This window comes from Rhinatrema bivittatum, chromosome 14 (assembly GCF_901001135.1).
Source record: "Rhinatrema bivittatum chromosome 14, aRhiBiv1.1, whole genome shotgun sequence".
NCBI lineage: Eukaryota > Metazoa > Chordata > Amphibia > Gymnophiona > Rhinatrematidae > Rhinatrema > Rhinatrema bivittatum.
Genome location: NC_042628.1, coordinates 51,606,425 through 51,619,794, shown reverse-complemented (window position 1 = coordinate 51,619,794; position 13,370 = coordinate 51,606,425). Strand labels below are relative to the sequence as shown.

The 13,370-nt window shown below is 51.4% G+C and overlaps 1 protein-coding gene across 1 annotated transcript in view; it reads left to right on the top strand.

Annotated features, from left to right (window-relative positions):
* MEGF8 (multiple EGF like domains 8) overlaps positions 1 to 13,370 on the top strand; it is a 295,542-nt gene that overhangs the window by 28,790 nt on the left and 253,382 nt on the right. The window contains 4 exon segments of the mRNA XM_029577448.1: positions 2,787 to 2,967; positions 5,603 to 5,748; positions 5,894 to 6,019; positions 6,322 to 6,482. Of these exon segments, the coding sequence (XP_029433308.1) occupies positions 2,787 to 2,967; positions 5,603 to 5,748; positions 5,894 to 6,019; positions 6,322 to 6,482 (614 nt within the window).

The window sequence follows — 13,370 nt, the reverse complement described above, 5'->3', positions numbered from 1 at the left end:
TGTGTTGTTCACCTTACAGTCGCTCGGGTGGGTCATCAGTTTGCAAAAAAGTCACTTGGAACCCACCCAGGAGCTGGTTTACTTGGGAGCGCAATTCAATACCTTGCGCAGCAAGGTGTTTCTGGCGGAGGATCATCTGACAAAGTTACAAGGCCAGGTCCACGCTCTGCTGCTGAGGAAGAGTCCCACAGTATGGCATCATCTGCAAGGTGGAAGCTCCATGGCTTCCACCTTGGATTTGGTTCCCTGGGCGCTCGCTCACTTACGTCCCTTACAACGTGCGCTTTTGTCACGATGGAGGCCGGTGTCGGAACAGTTCCACCTCCCAATGCTGCTGCTTCCCGAGTCAGTCTGTCGTGGTGGCTGTCGCGTGACAATCTGGGCCGGGGAGTGAACCTGGACCATCCGAAATGGCTGATAATCTCCACCAATGCCAGCCTGTCCGGTTGGGGAGCAGTATGTGCAGACATTCATCCAAGGGCTCTGGTCTCCAATGGAGGGATCATCCATCAATCGACTTGAGACAAGAGCGGTTCGCCTTGCCCTACAAGCATTTCTATCCTGGATTCAGGGCAGAATTGGATGAGTGTTCTCAGACAATGCGACGACGGTGGCTTACATCAACCGGCAAGGAGGGACGAGAAGTCCTGCGGTAGCGCTCGAGGTGCAACTCCTCTTCGCCTGGGCGGAACGCCATCTCAAGGGAATTGCAGCTTCTCATGTTGCAGGAGTGGAGAACATGCAGGCAGACTTTCTAAGCGGACAGCACCTCAATCCAAGAAAGTGGGAGCTGTCTCTCGAAGCGTGGAACCTCATTTGCGCCAAGTAGGGCGTGCCTCAATTAGATCTGATGGCAACAAGGGTGAATTCGAAGACACAACGCTTCTTCAGCCCTCTGCAAGAGCAGGGTTCGTTGGGTCTCGACGCCCTGCTGTGCCCTTGGCCCGCGGGAATTCTTCTTTATGCCTTCCTTCCTTGGCCCCTCATCGGCCGGATTCTCCATTGCATAGAACTTCATCCGGGCAGGGTGGTGCTAGTGGCACCGGAGTGGCTGGGTCGCCCGTGGTTCGCAGATCTGGTTCTCATGGCTATGGAGGGTCCTTTGCAGCTGGCTCATCTGCCGCATCTACTTCGGCAGGGACCCATATTTTCGGATCGGGAGGATCACTTCTCTTTCACAGCTTGGCTTTTGAGAGACGATGTTTACACTTGAAGGGTTATTCTGAACAGGTCATTTCTACTCTCCTTCAGGCGAGGCGCCCGGCCACTTCTATGGCCTATGTTAGAGTCTGGAAGCTATTTGAGTCGTGGTGCCACCAACGTTCCTGTGATCCATTAACTGTGAATGTCCCACGGGTGCTGGAATTTCTGCAGCAGAGGCTCACTAAAGGTTTAGCATTCAATTCCCTTCGGGTTCAAGTCGCGGCTCTGGGTGCCTTGTGGGGACGGGTTAATGGTGTTTCACTGGCTGTTCATCCGGTTTCTCAAGGGGGTCAAACATCTCCGTCCTCCAGTCCGTCCTCGGTGTCCAGATTGGAGTTTGAACCTAGTGCTTCATGTTCTCTGTGGAGCCCCCTTTGAGCCTATCCAAAGGGTGACACTGAAAGATGTGACCTTAAAGACGGTGTTTTTGGTGGCCATTTGTTCGGCTCGTCAGATCTCAGAATTATAGGCATTGTCATGTCGTGACCCCTTCCTGCGGATTTACGATGATAGGGTTTCGTTGCGCACGGTTCCATCTTTTGTTCCCAAAGTCATCTCGGCTTTTCATGTCAATCAGACGGTGGAGCTTCCAGGATTCCTGCAGTGGTCTCTGGTCTCCCCTCTGAATAGGGACTTTCATCTTTTGGATGTGAGGCGCGCCTTGTTACGCTATCTGGAGGTTACCAATGGCTTCTGACATTCAGATCATTTATTCATCCTTTTTGGGCTCCAGAAAAGGGGGACAAGGCGTCTACGGCGACCATCTCTCGTTGGATTAAGGAAGCTATCAGCTCGGCTTACATAGCCCGAGAGTGGCAAGTGCCTTTGGGTCTCAGAGCTCATTCCACCTGGGCCCAGGCTACTTCCTGGGTGGAGTGTCAGCTCCTGTCGCCTCAGGAGATCTGTAGGGTGGTGGTGTGGTCCTCACTACACACTTTCACGAAACATTATCGACTGGACGTTAACGCATCTGGGGAGTTGTCTTTTGGTGAGAGTGTAGGGTGGCTTGGGTACATCCCACTTCTCTGGACTGATCTGGGTATGTTCAGGAAATGAAAATTGGTTCTTACCTGCTAATTTTCATTCCTGTAATACCACAGATCAGTCCAGAGGCCCACCCCTTTCTTCAGATACCGAAAGACTGCCTTTTGCTTGATATTTGCTGTGCTTTTTCATGGAGCTCCGTGTTTACAGATATTCTCGATGGAGCAGTTTCTTAAAGTTGATTCTGGTTCTAATTTGTTTTTGGGGGCAACGAGGTTGTCTGTTGGTTTGGGTTCAACCTTGTATGCCCGTTAGTGTGGGCTTGGGTGCAGGCCAATACTGAGGGACTGCAGGTGGCACTCTCATATATATGGCAGTGCCCAAAGTTTTGCTCTCTGACTCCATCTGCTGGTAGGGATACACAACCCACTTCTCTGGACTGATCTGTGGTATTACAGGACGAAAATTAGCAGGTAAGAACCAATTTTAATTTCCCCTGTGACTAAATTGTGATACAGTGAATGTGTTGTTGCATGCCGGTCCTCTGTTGACCCTATCTTCCCCCACCAGACTTCTGATATTTTTCTCTGCCCCTTCAGGTCGTACCCAGACAGACCTATTCTCCTCCCAGATGTTGCGGTTCCACTTGCAAATGTGGAAATGGGAACAGGTGATTCCAACAGGAGGGAAGTCCCCAGCAGCTGCAGGCCATTCCATGGTCTTTCACCATGCCTCCCGCTCACTGCTTGTGTATGGTGGGCACCGGCCATCTACAGCACGGTAAGGCCAGGGACGGCTCTAAGCAAAAATTGAAATTGGTGTCATCTTGTGAAAAAATACCAACTTCACTCATGTCATCATCTGTGGCCTTCCCCTCCTCGCTCTTAACTTCCATTCCTACAACGACCCAACTGACAGGAGAGCAGTGCTGGGGTCTTCCAACTTCTAAACACTGCTTCCTGCTCCCACATATCCGGGATGGATAACAGGTGGAGTTTCTCAGTCGAAAAAGGCTGAATCCCGCAGCGTGAGAGGTGTCAGAGGACGCGATGTATCTCATTCAAATCAGGTGGGGAATTCCTCACATGTAATGGGTGTGGGCTTGGCCCTCAGAAAGCCATGAATAAAACAATTACAACATAGTAAACCTCCCGTACCAAAAACAGAGCTAACTGCCAGCACTCATATCCAACCCTAGCAATAAAAAGGCAACCCTACAAATAGCACATCAGGCTGTAAAACACCGATATACCTCATATTAAGAAAACAAATCAAGCCAGGCTAAAATATCTGTAAAATTAAAAAATACATAAAAATATTTTACAAAAACTTTTAAAACTACATAAGTCCCTTCTTCAGATGTCAGATCAGAGACATTCACATCTAAAGACGGGTCCTATATTGTCTCAGTAATTCACATAGTTTTTTTTTAATAATACTTATATGGCTCCAATAAAAGCTTTCACAGCCGGCCAAGAATACTGATTACTCCAAGAAACAAATCTGTCATATCAACACAACACTAACTCCCAAGACTCAAACAGCAACAACCCTACCTAGGAACGAGTAGCACTGCAAATATTACACCAGGTCCTAGAAGACCAATACACCTCCTATTGAAAATAGAGCAAGACAGACTGCTATGGACCCCTACACATAAATTATACACTAGCAGAATTCCTTACCTCGGTCACACATACAGAGCACAGACAGACCTATACCAAAAGCAAAATAAGAGACCAACAAGTAACAAAATAAAGAAATATAAAACAATCGTAAAAGTAAAACCATACTAATAAAAAGAATAAATATTTAAAAACTGATGAATAGAACATCCAATAATTAAAACCTCATAAAAATGTTTATAACATTTCCCCCAGATATGAATATATTATTTCAAAACAGCAGACATATTATATAATATCCAGTAATTAAAGTAATAAGGATTTTAAACAATCTCCCACTCTTCATATCTGGGCTGTTTCGATTTCCAGCCACTCAGATTGTTGTGGAGGGGGAACTGTGCAAACTTTATTTTCTCTTTCTCTCTCTCTCTCTCTCTCTCACTCACTCACTCACTCACTCACTCACTCAGTCAGTCCCACACACACTGGCTCTCATATACATAGGCAGTCATACATTTAACCCACAGTTCCCCCCCCCCCCCCCCCACAGGCTGTCACCTACCCCACCTCTACACACAGGCTCTCAAACCCTTCCCACACAAATTCACCCACCCAGGCTCTCAAACCCTTCACACACACCCAGGCTCTCACTCAGCGACACACACACGCACAACCTCTCTCACTCACACAGCCTCTCACCCACACATACACAGGATCTCACCCAACCAGGTAATCATACACACACACACACAGGCAGTCACTCCCACCCCCACAGCTCTCGTCCCCATTACCAGGTACTTATCCACAAAATGGCTCTAATCCCCCCCCCAACACACAGTTACCCACGCCACCACCCAGGCTCTCACCTAGACACACACAGGCACAGACACGCCTCTTCGGCAGCAGCCAGTGGGATGGGATCCACTGGCAGCACTAGGTCCTCCTTTTCCCTTCAACTACCAGCGAGATGGTCGTGTGCTGGAGGCCACTGCGTCCTCTCTTCAGCTGCCAGCGGGATGAGGCCCGCTGGCGGCCACTATGTCCTTTCTCTTCAGTTGCCGCAGGACAGGCTCTGCAGTGGCCTCTGAGTTGTGGGATGGGCAGCAGCAGGAGTAGTGTTTATCTGAACATCATCTCCTGATGCCCTGGGGAGGATCTTGTGGTAAGAGCCGCAAGACTGGCCCTGCAGCAGCAGGAGATGAAGTTTGGATAAATGTGACTCCTGCTTCCAGGGAGGGGGGTGTAGGGAAGTGTGATGCCACCGATTAGATTGGGCAGTGGTTTGGTTTATCTCTGCCTGATCCGACCCCAACGCGGGAGGTGTAAAAGCTGTGCGTGGCTGCAAATGAAGTTGGCGCCCCTAGTGTTTAGCGCCCTGTGTAGCTGCACAGATCTCACACCTGAAAAGCCAGCCCTGACCACTGCCATCCCATGCCCCAGCTCTCCTGCCTGCTACTTGTGCACAGTGAGTAACCACTCTCCTTGTTAAGGGCACTGCCATTGCATCTTCACCTCACCAGTTCTGCACCATACGATTATAGAGCATTGTCAGCACATCTGAACCGTGCCGGCTGCTCACTGCTTCCGTGTGATGGGCATCGGCTCTCCAGCACATGCTAAGAGCATTGTCAACAGTCTAAGAGAATGTAGAACTATTGCTAATGAAGGAAGGAGCATTTGTGATAGCAGCACACAAGATAAGCAGACCTGCAATATGTCTCCTGCTGACTATGGGCCCTCACTCTCTATTCTTTTGTGTGTGTACACACCTCTCACTTTCTGGGGTGCAGATTCAGCGTGCGAGTGAACACCACAGATATCTTCCACGTGGACTTAAAATACTGGACCACGCTGCGATCCAAAGACGGGAGCAAGGGCCCGCAGGAGCGAGCCTTCCACTCTGCTACCATTATCGGCAATTACATGGTGGTGTACGGTGAGTGTCACTCCGCCTTGCATCCTTTGTTGTTCTTTGCTCCTGGTCTCTGATGCTCCCAGCTTCTGCCGCCCTCTCCTCCAGTGCTCAGATCTGGCCTTCCTTCCCTTGGTTTCTGACCTTCCCTCCTTCCTCGTCTCTGCAGGAGGGAATGTTCACATTCATTACCATGAAGAGAAATGCTACGAGGATGAGATTTTCTTCTACCACCTTGGCTGCCACCAGTGGGTGTCTAGCAAAGAGCTAACACAGCTGATCCACACCCGGGACGGTGAGTCTTCGAGAAGATGTCCACCTTGTGCTGTGCCCTTAGGATGGGGTGGCAGGGTGAACTGCTCAGTAATCTATTGCCGGTGCTTTTTTCCACATTTGTCTTTGAGCCTGAGCTGCACCAGCAGTGCCCGGAGACATGAGTGACACAGGCCTCTGTGAGCATCCACCTGACCCCCCCCCCCCAGGGAGTGTGGTACTAACAGTGTGGCAGATGTGAGCGGGACAGCAGGATTTGTGAAGTCAGTGTGTCTTTGAAGAAACTGACTGTCTAACTCTTGTCTCTTCCTTCCCATGTTGCAGGGCGTGAGACCAGTCCTGTGGCATGGGGTCGATATTCTCACGTGGCGGCAGCAATGAGTGGAAACATTTTGCTGGTGGCTGGTGGCTACAGTGGGGTCCCCAGGGGAGACCTCCTGGCTTACAAGGTCCCCATTTATGTCTTCCAGATGCTGGCACAGGATGTGAGTTCTGGGGATGCCTGACAGGTTTCTTACTTCTGAAAGCTACTTACTAAGCACTCCTTCAAGTTGCAGTGTCCGGAAGGGGGAGAGGCTGAGTGGAGCTGGGAAGGGGGGGGGGGGGGGGGGAGTCTTGACACTGACAGTTCACATTTTAACCTTTTTTGTTGTTTTGGCCCAACAGTTTCCTCCTCTTGCTTCTTTGGGCTTCCAGCTCAATCAGAGCCAGCCTTGTACTGGGCTATGGTACCACCAGCCTTCATTTGCAACTACCCAGGGTTTCCCCCCCTGTTTTAGATTCTCTCCCCCCCCCCCCAACTCACTTAGCTTTAGCTTGGTTATTGCAGCAACAATCCTTAGCTGTGAGCCACACCCAAGGCTTTCCCTCGAGAATCCTGCATTCCTTGTCATCCAGTCAGACCAGTCCAGGCGCGTGGGTTATTCACCCCGACCAGCAGATGGAGACAGAGATTAATGGTACAAGTGTGCATCCTATGCTGTGGTCGGAGGCCTCATTAGGCTGAATAGGAAAATTTCTTGGTGGCAGCTCCTGAGGTGAAAGACCAGCTCTCCCTCCTTCATTTAAGCAATACTCTAGGATACTTTTTTTTTTTTTTTTTAACAAAATCTAAGGGATGGATCCTAGAGTGAAAGCTGAGTGCTCCCTCCCTCATTTGAACAGGGCATGGAGGCTTCCAGATTCTCTGGTTGGGGTCTCTCTCTGTCATTTTTGCCCTCCTCTCCCCCTCCCTCCCACTGCTTCGCTATTCCTCCTCCTGTCCTTCTGACTGGACTTATTGTGCATCAAGGCATGGGCTTTTTAAGAGTGAGTGAGTAAGCGTAAGCTATGTGAGAAAGGCATGCAGATCACAGCTAGCTTTGAATGCTGGAAGCTCTTCAATAGCCAATGGCAGAACGTTGGCCAGCTTTGGCGTTTCTCTTGGAAGTCTGTGCTTGCTTTAATTCAAGCTTTGAGAGAGCACAAGAAAGTTTCTCCCTTTTTTCACAAGATAAGTTTTTGTTCCCTGTACATACCCGGATCAGTCCAGACCGTGGGTTGAGCCTCCTGTCCAGCAGATGGAGACAGAGAAAAACTGAAAGGGTATTCTATATCAGGACAGAGCCTACCCTGCATCCCTTCAGTATTTGTCTGTCTCCAGCAGATGCAGGCAGCTGAACCTGCGGTTCCGCTTCTTTTCCCTAATTTCTTTTCCCTGTGGGGATTTTGTACCTTTTATTTATCAGGATCAAGCAAGTATTAATTTTGATTGATATTAAAAAAAAAACAACAACCAACTTGTTGAAAGATTTGTCTGTTGGTTTCTTGGAGACAATCCTGTCTCCATGCTCTGCTGGGGGCCTAGGAGGGCTTTGCCCCTTGATTAGTCAGCCTAGGCTTCCCATTTCCCGGTGACCTTTTGGGGCGACACTGGTGGTCCAGTCACTCTCCCTTGCTGGCTGTCTGTTCCCGAGACGTCTCCTTCCTCGGGCCTCTGACAGGGAAGCTTATTCCCCTGTGCTGCTGAGATTTAAAAACAAACAAAAAAAAACCCGAGGAAAAACTTAACTTCAAGCTGAGCTCCTCAGCAAAAGCTTTTAAGGACAGTGGATAGCTCCGGCAGTGTGCAGAGTTCAGTCTCTGCTTTCGCTTGCCGGCAGAGCTCGGCACAGCTGGTTTTTTTTCCGCGGCTTTTTTTCTTTTACCTCATGCCGCTTCCCAGCGCTTGTACTGCGGCGGGCTCTGCTCCGGGTGCCTGCCAGGTGGGGAGGGCCCCTCCTCGGCACTGACGAAACCAGCATCCCGGGGTCGGGTTGCACGCCGCGGGCCAGGCCATTCCCGGCTCGGCAAACCGCGGGAACGGCGGCCATTTTGGGCAGCTTCATATGCTGAATCGGGGCTGCAGGAGGAAGGTGAGCTAGATTCTCTGGTTTCTCATCCCGATTTGAGTCCTGCACATTCTCCGGCGGGGGTTTTTGACCTTTCCCTCCTCCCTCTCCTCCTCACCCCCCAGTAAGTCTAAGCCTCGCTTTTCTACGGAATTTGTGCTTCTTATGAACAAATCCTATCTTGCTAGCCTGCAGGAGGAGGAGGGCCCCCCCCCCCCCCCCCAGCTAAGAGCCAGCGGGTTTCTGATCAGGAACCTCCGCCGGTTCCTGATCCGGATCAGGACACGAATTCACTGCTTCCAAGCCCCCCCCCCTTGAAGGGGATGACCCACGAGTGCTTCGCTTCTTTCAAAGGGAGGAACTGGAACCACTCATTCCCTTCATTTTGAAGGAGCTGGGATTTGAGATGCCCCTCGAGGATACTGTTACAGCCGCTATGCCCGCTAACGTGGACCCGATCCTGGCGGGACTTAGGGCTCCTCCACATACGATCCCTTTCCATCCTATGCACAAGCTGATGCTTCTTCGGGAATGGGAGTCTCCGGAGGCGGGATTCCGAGTGGGTAGGGCTATGGACAAGCTCTACCCTCTCCCTGAGGACTGCTTGGAAATGCTTAAGATACCCAAGGTGGATTCCTCCATCTCTGCGGTTACCAAGCACACCACCATCCCGGTGGTGGGGGCCATGGCATTGAAGGATGTTCAGGACCGCAAACTGGAACGTTATCTCAAGCACATCTTTGAGGTCTTGTCCTTAGGAGTTCGGGCGACAATCTGCAGCAGTCTCATGCAGCGGGCAAGCCTCAGATGGGTTCAACAATTACTCAGCACCCAAGACCTCCCGTCTGCAGAAGTGGAGCAGGCGGACAGGCTAGAAGGTGCTATTGCCTATGGGGCTGATGCCCTTTACGATCTTCTGCGGGTGCAAGCCAGAGCCTTGGTCTCCGCAGTCTTGGCCAGGCATCTCCTCTGGCTGAGGAATAGGGCGGCAGACGCCTCTTCTAAGGTGCAGTTGGGCACTTTCCCTTTCAAGGGTCAGTTGCTTTTTGGTGAGGACCTAGAACAGCTTATTCCCTGTACGTACTAGGATCAGTCCAGACTGCTGGGTTATGTCTCCCTTCCAGCAGATGGAGCCAGAGAAAAGCTGAAAAGCACCCCCTAGATATACTGGTGTGCCACCTGCAATCCTTTAGTATTTCTCTGGCTCCAGCAGATGATGGAAAGCATAACCTGCGGTCCTGCTCCTTGTCAAATTCCGTGATAATCCTGTACATTGGGAAAGGTTTGGCATTTGAGATATCCCTTAGACCTTTGGCTAGATCAATTTTGATTAAAAAAATAAAAGATATATATCTATATAAATAATAATAAATACTGTCAGGTAAGGCAAGTGTACTGATAGCGTCCTGAAGGGCAGGCAGGGCAGTGCCCTAATGCCTTTTTACCCAGAGATTGTGTCCCTACCCGGTGAGCTGGGGGAGTATTTACCGGTGGGCCGGTCACTCTCCCCCCCCCCTTCTATACCAGCCCAGGGACGATAAAATTCCTCTGGTGGGTGCTAGCTTGTGCTACAAGCTCAGAGATGATCAAATTCCTCTGGTGGATGCTAGCTTGTGCTAAGGTATCAGGGAGGTGTTTCCCCTGCTTGCTAGCTGATTAAAAAAAAAAAAAGATCTCATATGAGTTCCCTGTACGTACCAGGATCAGTCCAGACAGCTGGGTTATGCCTCCCCTCCAGCAGATGGAGTCAGAGAGAAAACTGAACAGCACCCCCCCTAGATATACTGGTGTGCCACCTGCGATCCCTCAGTATTTTCTCTGACTCCAGCAGATTGAGAGGCATACCCTGCGGTCTTGCTCTGTCTAACATTTCTTCTGGAATTCCAGGTTTTTTCTTTCGGATGGTTAAGATTATGCTGGCTAGATCAACTGGTTGTTACTGATTTCTCTTAAAAAAAAAAAAAAAGGGTGTCTTTATAGTTTGTCCTGTTTCTTCTGTTCTGTTCCCTGCGCAGCGGCTAGGCGAACTTCAGGCAGGCATAGAGGGCATTGCTCTCAGGTGTTTTCCCGGAGATAGTGTGTCCCTGTGTGTCCCGGGGGAGAGCTTACCGGTGGGCCGGTCACCCTCCCCATTTTCCAGAGGTTTCTCTGAAGGGGGCTTGCACTTGGAACATTTTTTTGGGTCTACTTAAAAAAAAAAAAAAAAGAAAAAAAAAAGAGTTTTTCTAATTGAGACAGCCACGTGAGACCTGTTGGGGACCTGCCGTGAATTGGACCAGGGATTCCGGAGGGGGTGGCTGGTTTCACCCGGCGCAGTGGCAAATTGAGGCCCTTATTTACTTTTGGCGCACTTTTCCTGCCGACGGCCTTTTCCTGCCGCGATCTTCGGCCTGCCGGCCTGCGGGAAGGCAGGGGCGCAACTCTCCCGAGAGGGCCTTTGCTCCCGCTGTCTTCCCGGGGGCGAGGGACCCTCTCGGGGGCTGAGCGCTGCCCGCAGCAGTTCTTCTTTGTCTTTTTCGGCGCGGCAGCGAAGAGTAGCTGAGCCCCGGTCTTCAGCCCCGCCTCCCATAGAGAGGGAGGCGGTGGCCATTTTGACCACGCGGCAGGCTCCAAATTCAGCGTCAGAGGAGGATGATTCGCTCCCTCCATCACCGGCTGATTTAAGCCTGCACAGTGTGCCCGATTCAGACGCTCCTCGGCCCCCACCTTCCCCACGGCCTGCGGGGGCAAAATTTAAGGGACCAGTGCCTTTTTCCTCCAAGTTAGTGCTGTTGATGCACAAAGCCTTCTTGGAGGCAGAAGCAGGTTGGGAGGCAGATGACCCTTCCCCCCCCTCCACCAAAAATTCCCAGGGTGGCTCTGGATCAGGGGAAGGACGGAACCAGGTCTCCTCGATCACTGGGAGCTGTAGGGGTTCTGGTGGCACCGGATCACACTCCAGTCCTCCCGGATGCGCTAGGACCGGATATAGCTGATGGTCAGGGGTTTGTGGACGGAGATGACCCCCAGGTTCTCCGCTTGTTTGGAAAGGATGAGCTCAACTTTTTGATACTCCATGTTTTGAAGGAGTTGGAGATCCCGGCACCGCAGCAGGAAGCAGACACTTCAACGGGGGATGTAGCTATGGCGGGCCTGCGGGCTCCCTCCGCAAACCTTTCCCTTCCATTCCAAGGTGTTACAGATCATTGCAAAGGAATGGGACGTTCCGGAAGCTTCCTTGCGGGTCAGCAGGGCTATGGATAAGTTGTATCCCCTGCCGGCGGAGTCCTTGGAATTGCTCAAGGTTCCCTCCGTGGACTCGGCAGTCACGGCAGTGGTCAAGCATACGACCATCCCCGTCACGGGGGGGGATAGCGTTGAAGGATCTACAAGACCGGAAGTTGGAGATCTTGCTAAAGCGCATCTTTGAGGTTGCGGCATTAGGGGTCCGAGCGGCGGCCTGTAGCAGTATGGTGCAGAGGGCCACTCTCCGATGGATTCAACAACTGCTTACAGCTCAGGATCTTCCGCCGGACGAAGCGGAGCAGGCCAACTGCATGGAGGCGGCGGTCGCCTACACAGCAGATGGAGTGGAGGAGTCCTCTGGATGGCAATGATCCTCAAGGGGATCCGTGAATTGACTAGAGCACTGGTCAGGGTGCGGATCCAGCGACTGGTCCAGTGGTGCTGACCCGGATGTGGATGATGTTTCTCTTGTGGAAGGGGATGACCCTAGGGTGGTGAGGCTACTCCGTAAGAAGGAGCTGCCGCCGCAATCCCCAGGTCCTAGAAGAACTGGGAATCAAGGTTGCGCAGGAGGATTCTGACAGCGAGGGGGGTATACCCAGTGTTGGACGGACTGCTTGGGCCGCTGAAGGCCTTCCCTTTGCCGAAGAAAGTGAAGAAGCTGATTGACCGAGAATGGGATTTTCCAGAGGCAGGGCTGAAAGTGGCCAGGGCTATGGCCAGGTTGTATCCCTGCTGGAAGACATGTTAGAGCTTTGGACGCCTTCCAAAGGTGGATGCTGTGGTGTCAGTGGTGACTAAGAAGACAACCATCCCCGTGGCAGGGTCGGTGGCATTGAAAGATGACCAAGACCAGAAGCTATAGATCTTGTTAAAGAGGCTGTTTGAGGTCTTGGCTCTGAGCTTTAGAGCGGCGGTCTGCCCTAGTCTGAGGCAGAGAGCTTGTTTGTGCTGGGTGCAGAAGGCGCAGGAGACATTAGGGACTGCTGTTGATTCTGGCCAGGATGCTTGCTTGGAGGCGGGGATGGCCTATGTGGCGGATGTCCTCTGATATGCGTGGTCAAAAGCGCAACTTTGTAATCTCCCCTTCAAAGGAAAGTTGTTGTTTGGGGAGGACCTGAAGAAGCTGATGAAGCATTTAGTGGATTCTAAAGGGAATGGATTGCCCGAAGATGATAAAGGGAGTAAGAAGACCTTTCTGCTGCGCGCTTGCTTCCATGAGATGAGAACAGAAGTTCTTCCGGATCCACGCAGAAGCAGGGTTCAGGAAGATAACAGTCCTTTCAGGGGACCTGTAGGCCGGCCAAAGATAGTTCCAGACTGGGTTCTGGAGGTGAGAATCCTGTCCAATGAAGGCGAGCTGGTCCACTCCTCCCTGGAAGCTGTTGGAGGAAGATTGTTCCATAGTTTGAGGAGTGGATCAGAGTTGCTTCCAACCAATGGGTTCTGGAAGTAATAAGGATGGCTACGCTTTAAAATTTTCATGCTCCCCTCAAAGAGGCTTTTGTGTGTTCCATTGCGCTTCGCCCGGTAAACGGGCGACGGTGCAGGACACCCTTCTACGGCTGCAGCGATTGGAAGCCGCCATCCTGGTACCACCGGAGGAGCAAGGTTGAGAAAGATATTCTATATACTTCCTGGTTCCCAAGAAGGAGGACTCTTTTCGTCCCATTCTAGATCTGCAAAAGGTCAATGCGGCCTTACAGGTGCCGCGCTTTTGGATGGAGATGTTGCGAACTGTGATTGCAGCGATTCACAAGGGGGAGTTTCTTGCCTCCT